Here is a 21,802-nt window from a genome sequence, read left to right on the forward strand (position 1 = left end):
GTGGAAATTCTGCTTGAACATGCGGGGAGGGGCCGGGGCCGGGGGGGAGGGGGAAGGTATGGGGGCTGCAGCTAGGTGAACCGGCCCCTTGTCACCCTGCAGCTTGGCTGCACTGACCCCGCCCCCCGGCAGCGGAGCCAGGCCTTGCTGGGGGTCTGGCCAGAGCGTGGTACCTGAGTTCCTGCCTGTGGAGTGGGGAGGAAGGGAGGGAAGGAGGCTGCAGTGGCGTGAGCAAGTACATGCAAGCCCCAGCACGGGGGGTCAGTGGCCTAGCCCAGGCGTGGCCCCCAGGGAGGCTGGGCCCCGGCTCTGCCCCAGGGGAAATGCTGGGTTCCTAGCCTGCACCCTGCAGGCGGGCGGCCATGCTCCAAGCGCCAGCTGCTGCTGCTGTCTCCCCCGGAGGCTCAGTCCCAGGCCAGCTCTGCTGTGCCCTGCCACCTGGCTTGGATCATGGCAGCCGCAGCAATGAGACACCAGCTCTTGGTGCCTCCGGCGGCAGCCAGCGCCCCCACCCCACGCAGCTCGTCCCCGAGGCCAGGGCCCCCGTGGGGCAGGGCTAGGCTGGGTGCTGTCAGTCCTGGGGGGGGCGGTGAGAGCTGGGCCCCAGCGACCTCTCGCAGCCCCTGGAGTCTGCCCCTGCCGGGAGAGAAGAGGCCGTCAGAGGCAGCGTCCCCGCCTGGGGGCTCGGCTCAACCTGGCACGGGCATCTAGCCCACCCAATTCAGTGTCCCACGGGGAGTCCCCGGCCTGGCCTGGCCTTGCCCTGGAGACTCACCGTTGCTGGCGCCAGCCTCCAGCAGCTCGCAGGGGCTGGTTGGACTGGTTTGCCCGGGGCCTTCCTGGCTGGTTCCAAGCTGCAGCTTCCTCATGTGTCGCACCACGGCGGTGGCATTGAACGCTTGCTGCACCAGGAGAGAGGGGCAGCGGTGAACGGGCGCCGCTAGCTAACAGGGACCGGCTCTGCCGCCAGCCCCAGGGCACCAGGCTCAGGAGTGGGGCCCTGCTAAATTCCTGGCCCTGAAAAGCGCGTCACAGACCACGACCACGGGACTTTTGTGTGCTTCTCCCCCCATGCAGGACAGATTTCACAGCGTGTCTCAAACGGGGGGAGGGGGGGGTCACAAGGTTATGCCGGGGGGACGGCGCTGCTGCCTTCAGAGCTGGGTGGCCAGCGAGCGCCGGCTGCTCACTGGGGCCAGCTCCGCAGGCAGCAATACCACCCCCACCCCCCAACTCCTTTTTGGGTCAGGACCTGACAATTACAGCACCAGCAAGTTCAGATGTAAGACGCTGAAATCATGAAATTTACAATTTTTAAACACCTGCGACAGAAATTGACGAAAATGGGGGATTAATTTGGTAGGGCCCTATAAAGCCCAGGGCTCCCCCCACAGCCAGGGCCCCCCCTCCCCACAGCACCCTCTGCTGGGAGAGCCCAGCGCTCCCCCCACAGCCAGGGCCCCCCCCCACAGCGCCCTCTGCTGGGAGAGCCCAGGGCTCCCCCCACAGCCAGGGCCCCCCCTCCCCACAGCGCCCTCTGCTGGGAGAGCCCAGCGCTCCCCCCACAGCCCGGGCCCCCCCCCACAGCGCCCTCTGCTGGGAGAGCCCAGGGCTCCCCGTACAGCCAGTGCCCCCCCCCAGCGCCCTCTGCTGGGAGAGCCCAGCGCTCCCCCCACAGCCAGTGCCCCCCCCCACAGCGCCCTCTGCTGGGAGAGCCCAGGGCTCCCCGTACAGCCAGCGCCCCCCCCCTCCCCACAGCGCCCTCTGCTGGGAGAGCCCAGGGCTACCCCCACAGCCCGCGCCCCCCCCTCCCCCCAGCGCCCTCTGCTGGGAGAGCCCAGCACTCCCCCCACAGCCAGTGCCCCCCCCCACAGCGCCCTCTGCTGGGAGAGCCCAGCGCTCCCCCCACAGCCAGTGCCCCCCCTCCCCACAGCACCCTCTGCTGGGAGAGCCCAGGGCTCCCCCCCACAGCCAGCGCCCCCCCCCACACCCCCCTCTGCTGGGAGAGCCCAGCGCTCCCCGCACAGCCAGCGCCCCCCCCCTCCCCACAGCGCCCTCTGCTGGGAGAGCCCAGCGCTCCCCGCACAGCCAGCGCCCCCCCCCTCCCCACAGCGCCCTCTGCTGGGAGAGCCCAGCGCCCCCCGCACAGCCCGCGACCCCTCCCCACAGCGCCCTCTGCTGGGAGAGCCCAGCGCTCCCCCCACAGCCAGCGCCCCCCCCCCCCTCCCCACAGCGCCCTCTGCTGGGAGAGCCCAGCGCTCCCCCCACAGCCAGTGACCCCTCCCCACAGCGCCCTCTGCTGGGAGAGCCCAGCGCTCCCCACACAGCCAGCGCCCCCCCCTACCCACAGCGCCCTCTGCTGGGTTAGCCCAGGGCTCCCCCCACAGCCAGCGCCCCCCCCACAGCGCCCTCTGCTGGGAGAGCCCAGGGCTCCCCCCACAGCCAGTGACCCCTCCCCACAGCGCCCTCTGCTGGGAGAGCCCAGGGCTCCCCCCACAGCCAGTGCCCCACCCCCCCCTCCCCACAGCACCCCCTGCTGGCAGAGGCCGGGGATGGCGTAGCTGCGGGTGCACTCACTTTCCACTTGCTCTTGGCGAAGTTCTTTTTGATCTGTTCACTGACAGACTGGTGGATGTTCTTGTCCAGCGCCGTGTCCCCGGCGATCCTGAGACGGGCACAGGGGGTGGGGGTTGGTCCCTAGGGTGGTAGGATCTCAGCAGCGCTCCCCCCCCACCCCGCACACACCCTGCTTACAGGGCAGGCCCAGGAAGGCTGGGGGCAGAACAACCCAGCAGTGGCCAAGCCCTGGCTGTGGAGGGACAGTCCCTGTACCACTCCAGGGATGCCAGGGTGGGGTAGTTTGTCAAAGGGGATCCCCCGGGAGGACATGGGATGGGCCCCTTACCAGGGGTGCTGCAGGGCCTGCTCACATGTGAAGCGCTTGCTGGGATCCTTCTCCATTAAGCGCTGGATGAAATCTTTGGCTAGAACCAGAGACAATAAAGATCCATCATGGCACCCGCCGGCCCCTGCCCACCCTCCCCACATCCCTCCTCTTCTGCAGCCCCCCCATGTAACCGCTGGCCAGGCCGGCCCCTGCCCACACGCACTGGGCACCCCGGAGCCCGTGGGGACAGCAGACCCCAAGCCCTGCGCACCTGACTCGGAGATGTCGTCCCAGTAGGGTGAGTCGAATTCGTACTCGGCCCGCAAGATCTGCTCAAAGAGCTTTGAATCGTTCTCGTCATAGAAGGGGGGGTAACCACACAGCCTGGGGGGGGGAGAGCGAGATCACTGCTGGGGGGGCAGTGCGAGATGGGGGAACCCGCACAGTCGGGGGGGGGGAGAGCGAGATCACTGCTGGGGGGGCAGTGAGAAATGGGGGAGACCCGCACAGTTGATGGGGGAGCGAGATCACTGCTGGGGGGGGCAGTGAGAGATGGCGGGGAGACCCACAGTCAGGGGGGTGGGAGAGATGGGGGGGAGAGAGAGCTCACTGCTGGGGGGGTGAGAGATGGGGATAACTGCACAACCGGGGGGGGGGGGAAATCACAGGAGGGATCCAGGGCATATACCCGCCCAGTCCAGGGGGATCCCGAGATCCTTGCACCACCCCGCCCTCCCCCCCAGCCTCGCAGTACCTACAGGATGTAGGCGATGACACCGATGGACCAGCAATCCACAGCCTTGCTGTAGGGTCTCTGGGCCAGCACCTCGGGGGCTGAGGGAGGGAGGGGGCCGTCTGTGAGGCTGGGTCTTGGTCTCCTTCGAAAGTGTTAATAACACGACCCCCCCCCCCAACAGGGAACCCCAACGTGAGGCAGAACCCCCCCCTCCCCCAACATGGAACCCCACGCAGGGCGGAACCCCACCCCTCCCCAGACAGGGAACCCCACGCGGGGCAGAACCCCCCCCCTCCCCAGACAGGGAACCCCACGCAGGGCAGAACCCCCCCTCCCCAGACAGGAACCCCACGCGGGGCGGAACCCCCCCTCCCCAGACAGGGAACCCCACGCAGGGCGGACCCCCCCCTCCCCAGACAGGAACCCCACGCGGGGCGGAACCCCCCCCTCCCCAGACAGGAACCCCACGCGGGGCAGAACATTCCCCCCCCCCGCGGAAAGCGCAGGCGGGGCAGGCTCCCAGCCCCACATCCCTTGCCATCACTCACCCACGTAGCCGGGGGTCCCACAGGCCGTGGACATGACGCTGCCAGAGCCCTCGATCTTCGACAGGCCGAAGTCGCTGATCATGATCTTGGAGTCCGGGTCCGGGCTGTAATAGAGCAGGTTCTCGGGCTGCACCGAGCCAGGGGGTCAGCCAGGGCCTGGCTGGCTCCAGCTCCCCAGCCCAGGCCCCGCCCTGCCCCCCACATCCATCCCCACACGCGACAGGGCCTGTCCTGTGCGTCCCACACAGCACATTTCCTGCCTGCCCGCCCCCCGTCCCGGCCCTGCCCCGATCCCAGCCGCCCACGTGCCCTGGCCCTGCCCCGTGGCCTCACCTCCTGCCCTGCCACGATCCCAGCCGCCCCCACGCCCCGGCCCTGCCCCATGGCCTCACCTCCTGCCCTGCCCCGATCCCAGCCGCCCTCGCGCCCCAGCCCTGCCCCATGGCCTCACCTCCTGCCCTGCCCCAATCCCAGCCGCCCTCACGCCCCAGCCCTGCCCCATGGCCTCACCTCCTGCCCTGCCCCGATCCCAGCCGCCCTCACGCCCCGGCCCTGCCCCGTGGCCTCACCACCTGCCCTGCCCCAATCCCAGCCGCCCTCACGCCCCAGCCCTGCCCCATGGCCTCACCTCCTGCCCTGCCCCGATCCCAGCCGCCCTCACGCCCCGGCCCTGCCCCGTGGCCTCACCTCCTGCCCCTGGCCCATGGCCTCACCTCCTGCCCTGCCCCAATCCCAGCCGCCCTCGTGCCCCGGCCCTGCCCCGTGGCCTCACCTCCTGCCCTGCCCCAATCCCAGCCGCCCCCACGCCCCAGCCCTGCCCCATGGCTTCACCTCCTGCCCCTGCCCCATGGCCTCACCTCCTGCCCTGCCCCGATCCCAGCCGCCCCCACGCCCTGGCCCTGCCCCGTGGCCTCACCTCCTGCCCTGCCCCGATCCCAGCCACCCCCACGCCCCGGCCCTGCCCCATGGCCTCACCTCCTGCCCTGCCCCGATCCCAGCCGCCCTCGTACCCCGGCCCTGCCCTGTGGCCTCACCTCCTGCCCTGCCCCGATCCCAGCCGCCCTCATGCCCCGGCCCTGCCCCATGGCCTCACCTCCTGCCCTGCCCCGATCCCAGCCGCCCTCACGCCCCGGCCCTGCCCCATGGCCTCACCTCCTGCCCTGCCCCGATCCCAGCCGCCCTCGTGCCCCGGCCCTGCCCCATGGCCTCACCTCCTGCCCCTGCCCCATGGCCTCACCTCCTGCCCTGCCCCGATCCCAGCCGCCCTAGTGCCCCAGCGCTGCCCCATGGCCTCACCTCCTGCCCCTGCCCCATGGCCTCACCTCCTGCCCTGCCCCGATCCCAGCCGCCCCCACGCCCCAGCCCTGCCCCATGGCCTCACCTCCTGCCCTGCCCCGATCCCAGCCGCCCTCACGCCCCCGCCCTGCCCCATGGCCTCACCTCCTGCCCCTGCCCCATGGCCTCACCTCCTGCCCTGCCCCGATCCCAGCCGCCCTCGCGCCCCCGCCCTGCCCCTGCCCCATGGCCTCACCTCCTGCCCTGCCCCGATCCCAGCCGCCCTCGTGCCCCAGCCCTGCCCCATGGCCTCACCTCCTGCCCCTGCCCCATGGCCTCACCTCCTGCCCTGCCCCGATCCCAGCCGCCCCCACGCCCCAGCCCTGCCCCGTGGCCTCACCTCCTGCCCTGCCCCGATCCCAGCCGCCCTCGCGCCCCGGCCCTGCCCCATGGCCTCACCTCCTGCCCTGCCCCGATCCCAGCCGCCCCCACGCCCCAGCCCTGCCCCGTGGCCTCACCTCCTGCCCTGCCCCGATCCCAGCCGCCCTCACGCCCCGGCCCTGACCCGTGGCCTCACCACCTGCCCTGCCCCATGGCCTCACCTCCTGCCCTGCCCCGATCCCAGCCACCCTCGCGCCCCGGCCCTGCCCCATGGCCTCACCTCCTGCCCTGCCCCGATCCCAGCCGCCCCATTTGTTCCCATCCCTACCAGCCTTCTGTCCCCCGTTTGCTCCTAGCCCCCCAGTCTCCAGCAGGGGACACTGAGGCCCCAGGCCAGCAGTGCAGGGCCCAGGCAGCGGGAGGAATATGGCAGCCCAGCACCGGGCACTCAGGCGCTCTGGGGTCGGGGAAGAGGCAGGTGCTGTCCAGGCACAGGGAGGGCGTGGGAGGGGCTGGAGCACGCTCAGTGCAAACGGGAGCTTTGGAGAATGGCACAGACACTCGCCGTCTGGCTGAGCACGGGAGAGCAGAACTCTTCTGGGCTCAGAACACAGCACACTTGGGCCAGGCTCCCGAGACCGGGCAGAGCCCCACTGGCCCCAGAGCACGAGGCTGCGTAACTTCCCGCCCCAGCGCCCAGGCATGGACGTGCTGGAGCTGGGCAAACAGCATCTGCTCCCCTCAGCTCCTTCTGGGGAGCGGCTGGGCAGTCCTGCGGGCGGCAGCCCGGCAAAGTGACACGCCACGGAAATCAGGAGCGCTAGGCTCGCTGCGCCACCTGCCCAAACCAGCCCAGTGAGCTTTGAGCCCTGCCCGCCCCCTCGGCTGCTGCTTGCCCAGGGCTGGCACCTCTGGCGTCTGCAGAGAAACCAACACGCCCTGCAGGGGACAAACGCAAGCCAGGGTATTTCAGAAAGTCCAGACTGAAGAGAAGGGCCCAGGATCGCTGTGAAGGCAGCTCCACACGCCCTTGTGCTGTATGGAAACCACAACGGGCAACGGCCATAAAACTCCTCCGCAGCGGCCCCTGCCCTGTTCTACTGGGCAGCCGGACACAGCGCCTGCAAACAGATCCCTCGTCCCAGGGGCTCCCGGCCTGCCAGCCGGTTCCACTCCCCAGCTCTTTGGGCCACCCTCAACCACAGCAGCAAACACCCCTCCGCACCCGGGCTGCTCAGCGAGCGTGGGGGCCAGCAGGGCCAGGGCGCTCGCAGACACTTCCCTGCAGGACACAGCAGAGCCCAGGCGACGCAGCAGCTGCCCCAGGGACCGTGCAGCGGCACAGCACACGCAGCTGGAACATGAGGCACTGTTGGAAAGAGCCTCATTCAACCTGCACAGAGACTGGGGAGACTCCTCTGTGCCCGCCCCGGGGCAGGGAGGCAAATCAGATCAGAGCCCTCAGGCAGCCCTGGCCCGCGGCTCAGCCTGCCCCAGCACAGGCCTTTGGTGACACCTTGGCAGACCTGGCGCAGGCCCGTGCCAGCGATGGCTTGGTGACTCAACTGCCTGCGTTGAGCAGTGCCATGCGGGCAGGGCCCCTCCCTAGACGTTGGCTCACCTTCAGGTCCCGGTGCACAATGCCCATATCGTGCAGGTACCGCACGGCGTCCAGGATCTGCCGGATCAGCTGGCTGGCGTCCCGCTCTGTGTAGAACCCCTTCTCCACAATCCGATCAAAGAGCTCCCCGCCTGAGACACTGCAGGGGGAGGGGAGAGCTCCGGGTTAGCCCCCGCCCCAGCCGTGGGACGTGCGTGGGAGGGACTAGCCCCCGCCCCAGCCGTGGGACGTGCGTGTGTCAGGGACTAGCCCCCGCCCCAGCCGTGGGACGTGTGTGTGTGGGACTAGCCCCTGCCCCAGCCGTGGGACGTGTGTGTGTGGGACTAGCCCCTGCCCCAGCCGTGGGACGTGCGTGGGAGAGACTAGCCCCTGCCCCAGCCGTGGGACGTGCGTGGGAGGGACTAGCCCCCGCCCCAGCCGTGGGACATGCGTGGGAGAGACTAGCCCCCGCCCCAGCCGTGGGACGTGCGTGTGTGGGACTAGCCCCCTGCTCGGCACTGGTGGGACGTGTGTCAGGGACTAGCCCCTTCCCCAGCCGTGGGACGTGCGTGGGAGGGACTAGCCCCCGCCCCAGCCGTGGGACGTGCGTGTGTCAGGGACTAGCCCCCGCCCCAGCCGTGGGACGTGTGTGTGTGGGACTAGCCCCTGCCCCAGCCGTGGGACGTGTGTGTGTGGGACTAGCCCCTGCCCCAGCCGTGGGACGTGCGTGGGAGAGACTAGCCCCCGCCCCAGCCGTGGGACGTGCGTGTGTGGGACTAGCCCCCTGCTCGGCACTGGTGGGACGTGTGTCAGGGACTAGCCCCCGCCCCAGCCGTGGGACGTGCGCGGGAGAGACTAGCCCCCGCCCCAGCCGTGGGACGTGTGCGTGTCAGGGACTAGCCCCTTCCCCAGCCGTGGGACGTGCGTGTCAGGGACTAGCCCCCTCCCCAGCCGTGGGACGTGTGTGTGTGGGACTAGCCCCTGCCCCAGCCGTGGGACGTGCGTGGGAGAGACTAGCCCCTGCCCCAGCCGTGGGACGTGCGTGGGAGGGACTAGCCCCCGCCCCAGCCGTGGGACGTGCGCGGGAGAGACTAGCCCCCGCCCCAGCCGTGGGACGTGCGTGTGTGGGACTAGCCCCCTGCTCGGCACTGGTGGGACGTGTGTCAGGGACTAGCCCCCGCCCCAGCCGTGGGACGTGCGTGTCAGGGACTAGCCCCCGCCCCAGCCGTGGGACGTGCGTGACAGGGACTAGCCCCCTCCCCAGCCGTGGGACGTGCGTGACAGGGACTAGCCCCCGCCCCAGCCGTGGGACGTGCGTGACAGGGACTAGCCCCCGCCCCAGCCGTGGGACGTGTGTGTGTCAGGGACTAGCCCCCGCCCCAGCCGTGGGACGTGCGTGTCAGGGACTAGCCCCTTCCCCAGCCGTGGGACGTGCGTGTCAGGGACTAGCCCCCGCCCCAGCCGTGGGACGTGCGTGTGAGGGACTAGCCCCCGCCCCAGCCGTGGGACGTGCGTGTCAGGGACTAGCCCCCTCCCCAGCCGTGGGACGTGCGTGTGAGGGACTAGCCCCCTCCCCAGCCGTGGGACGTGCGTGTCAGGGACTAGCCCCCGCCCCAGCCGTGGGATGTGCGTGTCAGGGACTAGCCCCTTCCCCAGCCGTGGGACGTGCGTGGGAGGGACTAGCCCCCGCCCCAGCCGTGGGACGTGCGTGTGAGGGACTAGCCCCCGCCCCAGCCGTGGGACGTGTGTGTGTCAGGGACTAGCCCCCTCCCCAGCCGTGGGACGTGCGTGACAGGGACTAGCCCCCGCCCCAGCCGTGGGACGTGCGTGTCAGGGACTAGCCCCCTCCCCAGCCGTGGGACGTGCGTGTGAGGGACTAGCCCCCTCCCCAGCCGTGGGACGTGCGTGTCAGGGACTAGCCCCCGCCCCAGCCGTGGGACGTGCGTGTGAGGGACTAGCCCCCTCCCCAGCCGTGGGACGTGCGTGTCAGGGACTAGCCCCCGCCCCAGCCGTGGGATGTGCGTGTCAGGGACTAGCCCCTTCCCCAGCCGTGGGACGTGCGTGGGAGGGACTAGCCCCGCCCCAGCCGTGGGACGTGCGTGGGAGGGACTAGCCCCCGCCCCAGCCGTGGGACGTGCGTGTGAGGGACTAGCCCCCTCCCCAGCCGTGGGACGTGCGTGGGAGGGACTAGCCCCCGCCCCAGCCGTGGGACGTGCGTGGGAGGGACTAGCCCCGCCCCAGCCGTGGGACGTGCGTGTGAGAGACTAGCCCCCGCCCCAGCCGTGGGACGTGCGTGGGAGGGACTAGCCCCGCCCCAGCCGTGGGACGTGCGTGTGAGGGACTAGCCCCCGCCCCAGCCGTGGGACGTGCGTGGGAGGGACTAGCCCCGCCCCAGCCGTGGGACGTGCGTGGGAGGGACTAGCCCCCGCCCCAGCCGTGGGACGTGCGTGTGAGGGATTAGCCCCCGCCCCAGCCGTGGGACGTGTGTGTGAGGGACTAGCCCCGTGCCCGGCACTGGTGGGACATGTCTGTCAGGGACTAGCCCCCGCCCCAGCCGTGGGACGTGCGTGTGAGGGATTAGCCCCGTGCCCGGCACTGGTGGGACATGTCTGTCAGGGACTAGCCCCCGCCCCAGCTGCCTCTGGCACCAACACAAGCGCATCCCCTCCCCGCTCTGCCAGCCAGGGAGCCCCCTTCCTCCACTCACAGCTGCATGATGAGGTAGAGGTGACCCCCACTCTCGTAAATGTCATCCAAAGCCACAATGTTGGGGTGCTTGATCCTGAAAGAAAGATGGGGGGCAGCTTATGAGATGGGGGGCTGGAGACAGGGACGCTGTGGGGAAGATGGGGGGGCTGCAGATAGGGGGCTGCAGGGAATACAGGGGGGTTGGTGATGGGGGTGCTGAAGACAGGGGCTATGGAGGAGATGGGGGGCTGGAGATGGGTAGACAGGAGACAAAGGGGCCACGGGCAAGACGGGGAGACCATGGGGGGGTCACAAAGGAGCCGGGGGCTGGAGGTGGATAGGCTGGAGATAGGAGGGCCGTGGAGGAGATGGGGGGCCATGGGGGAGCTGGAAATGGGGCCATGGTGGAGATGGGGGGGCTGGAGATGAGTAGGCTGGAGACGAGGGGGCCATGGGCAAGACGGGAAGACCACAGGGGGGTCACGGAGGAGCCGAGGGGCTGGAGGTGGGTTGGCTGGAGATGGGGGGCTGCGGGGGAGATGGGGGGCTGCTGATGGGGGTGCTGGAGACAAGGGAGCCGCAGGTGAAGTGATGAAGGAGCCAGCCCTTGCAGACACCAGGCCCTGCCCTGGGGTGCTGTTCGCTCCTCCATGGACAGACGCTTCAGCCGTCACAACCCAGGCCAGGCCGGGCAGACAGCGCAGCCTGGCCCTGGAGTCCTGCAGTCCAGCCAGGCAGTGGGCAGGAGTCCCTAGTGGGGGACATTCTTGGGCACCACAGGTCTCCTCCCATGAACCAGAGATGGGGCGCAGGGGTCACCTTTGCTCTCTGCACCCCACCACCCTGAGGCTGCTGCCTGCCCCACAGGAATGCCCTGGCGCAGAAGGGTCCCCAGCCTGGCCCCTGGTGCCAGGGCACATGGCCAGGACTGTCCTGCCCCAGCTCCAGGGGCCAGGGAAGCCATGGGCAGCCATGCCGAAGCTAACGCACGTCTGCAGGCTGCCACGCCTACCTGGGGGCGGCCCAGCCTACGCAGCCCCAGGCTCACACCAGGCAGCGGACACCCCCAACTCCTCCTGCAGGCCCTGGGCCCAGCAGCGCCAGCCTGCAGAGCAGCTTCTTTGGCTGGAGCCTGCAGACCAGGCTCCACTCTAACCTGCTGCCAGAGGGTCGCCCCGCTGCACTCCCCAGCCCAGCAGCGAGTGGGATTAGGGGTGTCGCAGCTGGGCCTTGGCCAGGTGGGCAGCTCGCCCAGGAGTCCCGGGACACGGCTGGGACATCACGAGGCTCCAGCCTGGGGGTATTTTTAGAAAGACTATGATAAGCGGCCCAGATGTCTGCATGTGGCTGGCCCGGAGGGGCGTGGCAGAGCTCTGTGAGCGACCTCTGGCCTCTCGGGGCACAAGCAGCTGGGCAGGAGGCAGGGGGGTGCAGACCCGGAGCTGCCCGGCGGCGGGAGGGATGGTCTCTCTCTCGAAGGCCGGGGCCGGGGGTGAGCCAGGCCAGCCCTGCGCCCATGGGCAGAGCCTGGCACTCACGCTGCCCATAGCGGCAGCACCTACTTGTGCAGGACGGCGATCTCGTTCTCCAGGCTGCTCTCCTTCCCCTCCAGGGCCTTCTTGGCAATGCACTTAATGGCCACCAGCTTCCGGCTCGTCCTCTCCTCGGCCAGCACCACCTCGGAGAAGGCTCCCCTGGGGAGAGAAGGGGTGAGCTGGGGCCAGCCCCCAGGGCGGGGCTGAGCCGCCAGAGGGCGCTCTGGGCGGGGGACCGGGAGCAGCCCGGGCGTGAGAAGCACAGCTGGCTGCTGTTGGCATGGTAACAGCCGGAAACCCCAGCTATTTCTAGAAGAGAATGAGGCCTGGGGGGAGGGGAGGGGGGGAGGCAGAGCCATGCTACCCAAGTGCTGGGGCGCGGGGGGTCACCCCCGGGCCTGCACCTACACAGCATCAGGACACGGGGCTGTTGCCGAGGGCCCTGGCCAGCGGCTCCCCCAGAAACAGCTGGGGTAGGAGCCCCAAGAGCCCGGCCCTGTGCCCGGCCCTGGGAGATGCCAAGCTCCGAGTCTCCTCCCCCTGCTGCTGTGCCGGAGGCAGGGACAGCCCGGGCTGGGCCGGCCAGCTAGCAGGATGCGAGTCACAGGGGGCCAGGCAGCACTGCGTCCTTGCCCCCCACTCTGCCCCAGGGGCCACCTAGCGCATCCCCCCGCAGGCTGCCTGCAAGGAGCCAGCCCTGACCCCCAGCCCGGATCATTCATCCCCTTCCACTCTCACTGATAAAGCCCCACTGCTCTCCCCAGGCAGGCCACACCCAGTGCTAGCGCCCCGAGCCAGCCCCGGGGTAGGAGTACCTGGATAACCAGTCCCCGTGTCCCCCCGCAGAGCCAGCTTCACCTCGGCACCAGGCGAGGGGTCCCTGTGTACACAGCACCCACGTTCCCCCCCAGAGCCAGCCGCACCTCGGCACCAGGCGAGGGGTCCCTGTGTACACAGCACCCACGTTCCCCCCCAGAGCCAGCCGCACCTCGGCACCAGGCGAGGGGTCCCTGTGTACACAGCACCCACGTTCCCCCCCAGAGCCAGCCGCACCTCGGCACCAGGCGAGGGGTCCCTCTGTACACAGCACCCACGTTCCCCCCCAGAGCCAGCCGCACCTCGGCACCAGGCGAGGGGTCCCTGTGTACACAGCACCCACGTTCCCCCCCAGAGCCAGCCGCACCTCGGCACCAGGCGAGGGGTCCCTCTGTACACAGCACCCACGCTCCCCCCCAGAGCCAGCCGCACCTCGGCACCAGGCGAGGGGTCCCTGTGTACACAGCACCCACGCTCCCCCCCAGAGCCAGCCGCACCCCGGCACCCGGTGTTGAGAGACTTATCCCACTCAAGATAGCCTCTTTGGGTGGAGCTCTTGTGCCCACCCCCATCATGGACCCAGCAGCAAGCTCTCTTGCCAGATTCAGAAGCAGCAGTAGCACGTGCCTGGGCCCGAGACAGGAGCCAGCCAAGCTATGCCACAGGCTTGGCTGGGAGGCTGTTTGCATAAGAACATCCTGATCCAGCCCAGGGGCCAGGCACGAGATAAGGGCGGATCGGAGCCGCCCATGGCAGCTGGGAAAGGCCCGGCCAGGGAGCGCATGGAAACCAGCTGCACTGGGCTCACCCCACCCCAGCCCCCACCGGGCCCTGCAGAGGCTCCCACCCCTGCTCCTCCTAGCCAGGAACCGGGCACAACGCCAGGAGACGGCACCCGGAGGCCCAGGTGATGGGCTGGGGCTCTCCCAGAGCTGCTCCGGTGCTCAGATGGGGGGATTTAGCAGGAATCCCAGGCTCTGCCCTGGCAGGTCTGGCGCTCATGCACAGTCCATCTGGAGAGGCTGGAGCTTACGGGGGTACCCAGCCCCTCTGTGGAGCGCTGCTGAGTGCAGAGCCGGCCGGCCGCTGACCCATGGCCAGCTAGCTTTTGGCTTGCTTGCTTGGGCTGGAAACAGGAAAAGGCACAGACCGCCAGGGCCCAGGTTTCCGGAGAGGACAGGAAGTGAAACGTGGTTTATTTAATACTGTGGCATCTGTAACCCCAGTTCCCTGGGAGCCCCACGCTGCCCTCCCACGGAAACCCCAGCCCTGAAATTCCTGCACTGCCCCAGCCTCCAAACCCCAGCCCCTAGGATCCCCGCCCAGGAGACCCCCCAGTGCAAACCCCAGCCCCTAGGATCCCTGCACTGCCTCACCCCACCCCAGCCCGGGGGAGAAGTCAGTGCATACGTTGATCCAGCTCCTGGCTCCCAGAGGCCTGCAAACCAGCCCAGTGTGAGGGAGTTGGGGATTATATAGAGGGGACCCTGCCAGCGCAGACGGTGTCATTCCCCCAGCGCAGACAGGGGGCCTGCCCTCACCCCACTGGTCAGCGTGATGGGCCGTGAACTCAGCACCAGCAGCCGAGACCTGGCCACGTGTTTCGGGGCATCGCGGCAAAGCAGCCGGAGCTGTTGAAGGAGGGCTGTGCAGGAGGACAATGAGGTGGCTTTGGAGGGGCAGCAGGGGAGGTTCGAAACCTCAGAGCAGGCGAGGGAGGCTGGCCTGGTGGCCGGTCAGAGGCAGGAGTCAGCTCAGCAGCCACTAAGAGAGGGTGGGTTGGCTGAGGACCGACTGCGAAGGGCCTTGGAAGTGCAGACCCAGCTCGTGCTGGATGGGTAGAGCCTGGGGAGCCAGCAGCTCACACCCCCCATCCCCCCAGAGCACCCCTCCCCGCCCCCCGCAGTAGCTCAGGGCAGAGCCGGTCATGTGGGGCAGGGGGAGCCAGCTCACCCAGCGCAGGGAGCAGACACCATGGCAACTAGGGCCCAAGGCCCAGTGCACTCAGCAGGGGCCTGGTGGCGAGCTTCCTGCCCAGCTAAAGGGGGGCCCCACAGGCAGGAGGGAGGGGGTGGGGGGAGCAGGCTTTCAGGGAGGTCACTGTGACTCCTGCGTTCTGTCGAGGAGGGGCAGGGGTGGGGGGTGGAGCTGAAACTCTGGGGCAGCACAGCAGACAGGGTTTTGGTGGGAGCCCCCCCACAGGATGCCCCAAGCCCACGCCCAGCAGCCACGGGGAGCAGCCCTACGCCTGGCAGCCAGGAGGGCCAAGCAGGTGCTCACCAGAGCTGTGGACTATGAGGGGTACGCCGGCCGGGGCTCGGGCTGGCGGGGAGAGCCGCCCGGGGACGTGTGCCAGGGAGCTGGCTCTGGCCAGAGGGGGAGTAGGACCTACATGCAACTGAGTGCACCCCCCGGCCACCTGTGCCCATGTGCCTCTGGGAGCCCCCCCCATTTGAGTGGGGGAGACAGCACCACCCGCACCCTATGCAACAGCCATGGAGCGTCCCGCTGGCAGCGAGTTCTGGGAGCCCCTCGTTCTGCTGGCAGCCCGAGCTGTTGTGGACCGTCTGTGGGACCCTGACAGCAGGATATTAGGGACACTCCTTTTGCTGTGTTCTGGGTACGGAAGTTGTGGGGCTGAACCCAGAGGACTCAGATGCAAACCGCTCGGATGGGCTTGCTGGCTTCCCCCAGCGGGACGCTCCATCGGTGCTGAGTGCCACTGGGCAGAACTCGGCCTGGGCGGAGGCAGCCAGGGCACAGCCCTGCGAGGTGACAGCACCAGACCACAGTCCCAGCGTCAGGACAGGAAGGCCAAACCAACAACGAAGCAGCTGCCTAGGGAAAGCTGCCCAGCCTAGAATGGCAGGCTGGCGAGAGGGCAGGGCAGCTGGGGAGCAGCCTGGGGGTGGTGGGGAGCTGTGGGGCTAACAGCCTGCCTGCAGAGCTCACATTGTTCATGGCTGCCGCAGGCAGTCACAAATCCTGGGGCCCATGAACTCTGCCCCATACCCTCCCGCACCACCCCATCAGCCAGGAGATATGTGCACGGACCAACACTGCCACCAGTGTGATCACTGGGCCTGTCTTAGTTGGAGGTAACCCAATGGGGGAGGCCTTCCCCGGGGTACTGGGGGCCCTGCTCCATTTGTCAGGGGGAGGCTTTGGGGGATCTGTGTAGAGCTTCTGAAGGCTGATTCCATGAACTCTCGGAAGAACTCCAGCCCGGGGCCTGGCCTCCGGCACTGACAGGGACCATAGGGCGTCTCCGGGACAAAGCTGCTGGGAACATGCGATGGCTCAGCCCTGGCCATGCAAGGAATCTGCTAAAAGGCCTGGCCAGGCTGAAGACCAGCTCTCCCAGGCCGCCAGCAGGGAGCAGGGCCAGGGAAAGGAAGGCTGGCTGAGCATTGGGGCCCACTGGAGCGGAGCAGGAAACCGAGGGCTGCAGGGGCAGGGAGCGTGGGCCCCAGAAGGAGGTGCTGGAGGAAAGACGGGCTGAGGGGCCTGGCAGGGCAGAGCGACCGGAGGGCTCCCAGAGCACAGGGATTTCCATGCAGGCTTCGCATGGATCTCCTCAGGAATAAAGCAGGTGTGCGAAAGAGTCCCCGAAGGGTTACATGGAACGGACGGGCCCACAGGGAGGATGTGTTTAGGGGTGGGGGTGTCAGGCCTGGTCTTGGGGCCTAGGGAGCTGGGCTCCGGGCCCCACTCCTGATCTGGGGCACAGCCGAGTCAGGTCAGTGCCCAGACGCAGCAGCCCGGTACGTGTGGACCAGGCACTTGCCCTAATCCTGCCTGTACTTCACACATTAATCCAGCATCAGAGCTTTAGCCGGCCTCGGGGCACCATCCCCGCTCCTGCAGCACCAACCTGCTGAGCCCACAAACTGCCATGGCAACCCAGGGAGCCCGGCCTGCCCCCGCTTAGTGCCTGACAGGGGCCCAGGCAGGACAGAGCCTGGCAGCGCCACTGCGGGTGGGCTCCAGGAGGGCACATGGCTGGTACCGACCCAGGAGGGGATCTCCTGCCACCTCCCACAGCTGGATGCCTGGCCAGCCCCAGCCCCAGCCCTGCCTCACCCCACCAGCACACCGACCGGTTCTGTCAATATTGACCCAACCACTCCCGCACCAGGGCCAGGCCTTGGGCTAATATTTGAGGCGGCAGGTTTCCATCGCGTCCCGGCCAGTGCCAGCCCCGCACCCAGCAACAGCCCCACTGGAGCCCCACGGGGAAAGGGCACAGGGCCACCACCGGGGAGAAAACAGCAACGGCCCCAGAGCTCCCACAGGGACATCCCTGCTCCCCACAGTGCCCCACTGGGACAGGCTGGGGCTGGAGCAGTTGGGAGCTCCCCCCAGAGCCAGCACCCTGTCCTGCCCCCACAGCGCCCCCTGCTGGGAGCTCCCCCACAGCCAGCGCCCTGCCCCGCCCCACAGCGCCCCCTGCTGGGAGCTCCCCCACAGCCAGCGCCCTGCCCCGCCCCCACAGCGCCCCCTGCTGGGAGCTCCCCCACAGCCAGCGCCCTGCCCCGCCCCCACAGCGCCCCCTGCTGGGAGCCCCCCCAACACCCTGCTCCCTGCCCTGCCCCCACAGCGCCCCCTGCTGGGAGCTCCCCCACAGCCAGCGCCCTGCCCCGCCCCCACAGCACCCCCTGCTGGGAGCTCCCCCACAGCCAGCACCCTGCCCCGCCCTGCCCCCACCTCGCCCCCTGCTGGGAGCTCCCCCCACAGCCAGCGCCCTGCCCCGCAACCACAGCGCCCCCTGCTGGGAGCTCCCCCCAGAGCCAGCGCCCTGCCCCGCCCCCACAGCGCCCCCTGCTGGGAGCTCCCCCCACAGCCAGTGCCCTGCCCCGCAACCACAGCGCCCCTGCTGGGAGCTGCCCCACAGCCAGCGCCCTGCCCCGCCCCCACAGCGCCCCCTGCTGGGAGCTCCCCCACACCCAGCGCCCTGCCCCGCCCCACCGCGCCCCTGCTGGGAGCTCATCCCACAGCCAGCGCCCTGCCCCACCCCACAGCGCCCCTGCTGGGAGCTCCCCCACAGCCAGCGTCCTGCCCCGCCCCCACAGCACCCCCTGTTGAGAGCTCCCCCCCACAGCCAGCTCCCTACCCTGCCCCCACAGCGCCCCTGCTGGGAGCTCCCCCCCACAGCCAGCGCCCTGCCCCGCCCCACAGTGCCCCCTGCTGGGAGCTCACCCCACAGCCAGCGCCCTGCCCCGCCCCACAGTGCCCCCTGCTGGGAGCTCACCCCACAGCCAGCGCCCTGCCCCGTCCCCACAGCACCCCCTGCTGGGAGCTCCCCCCATCCAGCGCCCTGCCCCGCCCCCACAGCGCCCCCTGCCGGAAGGACTGGGGTTACAAACCCTGCCCATGGCAGACAGGCTGCAAGGCCGGGATGGGCATAGAGACAGGTCCGAGCACAGTGCCAGGCAGCAGCACAGCTGGTGCCCTGGGAGGGGTGGTTGGTCTGACTCACGTGCCCAGGGTCTCCCGGAACTCGTAGATCTCCCGGATGTCCTGGGCTCTCTTCTTCCAGCTGGGCCCATCCTCACCCAGAGGCATCATCCTTCCCTGCTGGGCTGTCAGCCGCCTTCCCTGAGGTGCAGTGGGCAGCGCGCCCCAGCAGCCTGTGCGGGGCCGCAGCGTGATGGCAGCACGCTCAGGGCCTGCGCGGGGCAGCATGAGGAGGTGGCATCAGAGCCAAAGAGCTTCCAGTCTGTGCCTGCCTGGACAGGAGCTCGAGCTGAGCCAGCAGAGCTGAGGGGTCAACGGCTGGATCAGCTGGGGCGGGAGGGCCCGGGGAAGGGGCGGGAGGGCCGGGCCCGTGGGCCGAGGCGGGGACGTGGCGGGAGGGCCGGGCAAGGGGCGGGAGGGCCGGGCCGGGCCCGTGGGCCGAGGCGGGGAAGGGGCGGGAGGGCCGGGCCGGGCCCGTGGGCCGAGGCGGGGAAGGGGCGGGAGGGCCGGGCAAGGGGCGGGAGGGCCGGGCCGGGCCCGTGGGCCGAGGCGGGGAAGTGGCGGGAGGGCCCGGGGCAGGGGCGGGAGGGCCGGGCCAGGCCCGTGGGCCGAGGCGGGGACGGGGCGGGAGGGCCGGGCCCGTGGGCCGAGGCGGGGAAGGGGCGGGAGGGCCGGGCCGGGCCCGAGGCGGGGAAGTGGCGGGAGGGCCGGGCCGGGCCCGTGGGCCGAGGCGGGGAAGGGGCGGGAGGGCCGGGCCGGGCCCGTGGGCCGAGGCGGGGAAGGGGCGGGAGGGCCGGGCCGGGCCCGTGGGCCGAGGCGGGGAAGGGGCGGGAGGGCCGGGCCGCCCCCGAGGGCCGAGGCGGGGACGGCGCGGGAGGGCCGGGCCGGGCCCGTGGGCCGAGGCGGGGAAGGGGCGGGAGGGCCCGTGGGCCGAGGCGGGGAAGGGGCGGGAGGGCCCGTGGGCCGAGGCGGGGAAGGGGCGGGAGGGCCGGGCCGGGCCCGTGGGCCGAGCGGGGAAGGGGCGGGAGGGCCGGGGCGGGCCCGTGCGCCGCGTCGGGGACCTGGCGGGAGGGCCTCGCATGGCACGAGGGCCGAGGCGGGGAAGGGGCGGGAGGGCCGGGCCGGGCCCGTGGGCCGAGGCGGGGAAGTGGGGGGAGGGCCGGGCCCGTGGGCCGAGGCGGGGAAGTGGCGGGAGGGCCGGGCCGGGCCCGTGGGCCGAGGCGGGGAAGTGGCGGGAGGGCTGGGCCGGGCCCGTGGGCCGAGGCGGGGAAGGGGCGGGAGGGCCGGGGCCATGAGCTCAGCCCCTTGGAAACCCTCAGGAGTCCTGGTCACCCAGCTCAGTCCCTGCAGCCAGCGTGTTGCTGGTGGTGCAGGACCCCCGGTGTGGTGTGTGCCCAGCCCCAGCCCCATTGTCCCTCTTGCTGGTGGGAGGGGTGAGGGGGGTAGGAGACTGCAGCAGCAGAGATCAGGGCCATGGCCAGCAGCCACATGGGCTGGGCCCCAGGGCGATGCCAGGGCACGGGGCTCTTCACCCTACCTCCTCCCTGGGTCGCCAGGGCCCTGCCCCCAGCCTCTTCCGCCCTGTCCTCAGCCCTGCCAGCCCTGCCCCTGGCTACTCCGGCTCTACCTCCGGCCCCACCAGCCCTGCCCTGCGCTGCAAACGCTCTAGGGAGCACCCCAGAGCCAAGGTGCAGATCATAAGAACATGAAAACGGCCAGACTGGGTCAGACCAAAGGTCCATCCAGCCCAGTGTCCTGTCTGCCGACCGTGGCCAATGCCAGTTGCCCCAGAGGGAGTGAACCTAATAGGCAATGATCAAATGATCCATCCCCTGTCGCCCATTCCCAGCTTCTGGCAAAGATCCCCCAAAGCAGCCTGGCCAACGAGGCCCTCCCGCCCCTTCCCACACCCTGGGGCCCAGTCCAGCCTATTCCCTGCCCAGGCGCCATCCCTGCCCTTAGCTCACACTCCACAGAACCTGCCAGATGCCCACGCCTGCCAATGGTGGCCCCCAGCCGCCTGGATCCTGCCAGGCCAGGCCCTGCGTCGCACAACCCGCCTGGCCAGCAGGAAGGTGCAGAGGGGCACACGCAGAGCTGAGCACCGACCCCAGCAGGCAGCGGCACACACCCAGACACGGGGAGTGAGGCATGCGCACAGTTCCCTCCGACGCACGTGAAAACACACATCCCCCATGGGTGTGCATGCACAAACATACACAGATCACATGTGCACAAACACAGCGCTCTCCATCCACACATGCGCACACACAGATATACACACACATCCCTGCACATGGGTCCGGGCACACAGACTGTTGCACACACAAGCATGAGCACACACACACAGAGATCCCTGTGCACACACTGTGCACAAACACACGCATCCCCCACACACACCTGCACACAACCTGTGCACACCCCGCACATACACACACAGTGCACACTATGTGCATACATGTACACACACACACTGCACACACACATACACTGTGCACCCACGCACATTCCCCACACACACACACTGTGCACACACGTGCACCGCCCGAGCACACACACACTGCACACATGCGCACCCCACACACACTGCACACGCACACTGTGCACACCCCATGCACACACACTGCACACGCACACTGTGCACACCCCATGCACACACACTGCACACGCACACTGTGCACACCCCATGCACACACACTGCACACGCACCCCCACCCCACGCACACTGCACACGCACCCCCACACAGTGCACATCCCACGCACGCACCCACACACACGCGCGCGCCCGGCCCCACGCGGCCCCGCCCGGCCCTTACCGCGCGCCCCGCTCTCCCTCGAGCCGAGCCCGAGAGCGGCCGCAGCTCCCACCCGGCCGGCTCCGCCAGCCCCAGAGACGTCACGGCGGGGCGGGGCGGGGCGGGGCTCGCTCCGGGGAGGCCAATCCGAGGCCGGGATCTGCCTGGCGACGGGAATAAACTAAAATTAGCCGGGGGGAGGGGCAGGGCGGCTCCATTCACCGGGGGCGGGGCCCGATACCGCCCCCGCCGGACCCACCGAGCCCGGGGGGTGCGTGCGGCAGCGCCCGGACCCCCTAGTTCCAGCCCCTAGGGCAGCGCCCCCGCCCCGCGGGACCCCCCTTCTCCAGACCCGCCCACGCGGCCCCCACGCAGGATCCCCCTTCTGCAAACCCCGCCCCGCGGGACCCCCCCCACGCAGGACTTCCCTTCTCCAGACCCCGCCCCGCGGGACCCCCCCTTCTCCAGAACCGCCCACGCAGGATCCCCCTTCTCCAGACCCGCCCACGCGGCCCCCACGCAGGAGCCCCCTTCTGCAAACCCCGCCCCGCGGGACCCCCCCCACGCAGGACTTCCCTTCTCCAGACCCCGCCCCGTGGGATCCCTCTTCTCCAGACCCCCCCATGCGAGATACCCCTTCCCCAGACCCCCCCACAGGGCCCCCCCACACACACACAAGACCCCCCTTTTCCAACCTCCCACCACGCAGGACTCTCCTGCTCCAGACCCCCCCCCCCATGCAGGACCCCAGCCTTCTCCAGAGCTTTCCCGCAGGACACCCCCTTCTCAAGACCCCCCCCACATGGTACCCCCCCTTCTCAACAGCCACCCCCAGGACCCCCCCTTCTCCAGAGCCACTGTGCAGGGACCTGACTTCTCCAGACCCCCCCCCCCAGTACTCCCCTTCTCAAGAGCCACCCCGTGGGACCCCCCCTCCTCCGCTCCACAGGACCCCGAGCCTTCTCCAGACCCACCCCACGAGAATGCCCCACACAGGACCCCCTGCTCCAGAGCCACCCTACAGGATCCCCCCCACACCCCTGCCCCGTGAGAGCCCCCCCTTTCTCCAGAGCTGCCACATGGG

The 21,802-nt window shown here is 69.9% G+C and overlaps 1 protein-coding gene across 1 annotated transcript; it reads right to left on the reverse strand.

Moving 5' to 3' along the window:
• Positions 1-29: 29 nt before the first annotated feature.
• CAMK1 (calcium/calmodulin dependent protein kinase I) lies at positions 30-20,822 on the reverse strand. The gene is made up of 12 exons (XM_045025183.1): positions 20,740-20,822; positions 17,946-18,135; positions 11,678-11,809; positions 10,135-10,209; positions 7,449-7,587; positions 4,172-4,298; positions 3,646-3,721; positions 3,159-3,271; positions 2,906-2,984; positions 2,578-2,665; positions 776-902; positions 30-636 (listed from the first exon to the last, which is right to left on the reverse strand). The coding sequence occupies exons 2-12, from the start codon at positions 18,032-18,034 to the stop codon at positions 572-574; spliced, it is 1,110 nt and encodes a 369-aa protein (XP_044881118.1). The 5' UTR covers positions 18,035-18,135; positions 20,740-20,822; the 3' UTR covers positions 30-571.
• Positions 20,823-21,802: the final 980 nt, after the last annotated feature.

Source organism: Mauremys mutica, chromosome 7 (assembly GCF_020497125.1).
Source record: "Mauremys mutica isolate MM-2020 ecotype Southern chromosome 7, ASM2049712v1, whole genome shotgun sequence".
Lineage (NCBI taxonomy): Eukaryota > Metazoa > Chordata > Testudines > Geoemydidae > Mauremys > Mauremys mutica.

Coding starts and splice junctions, on each gene's coding strand:
- CAMK1 (XM_045025183.1), bottom strand. CDS start 18,034: ATGATGCCTCTGGGTGAGGATGGGCCCAGCTGGAAGAAGAGAGCCCAG. Junction 3,272..3,645: donor GGTGTCATCGCCTACATCCT/GTAGGTACTGCG, acceptor TCCCCCCCCCAG/GCTGTGTGGTTACCCCCCCT. Junction 2,985..3,158: donor GGACGACATCTCCGAGTCAG/GTGCGCAGGGCT, acceptor CTCTGGTTCTAG/CCAAAGATTTCATCCAGCGC.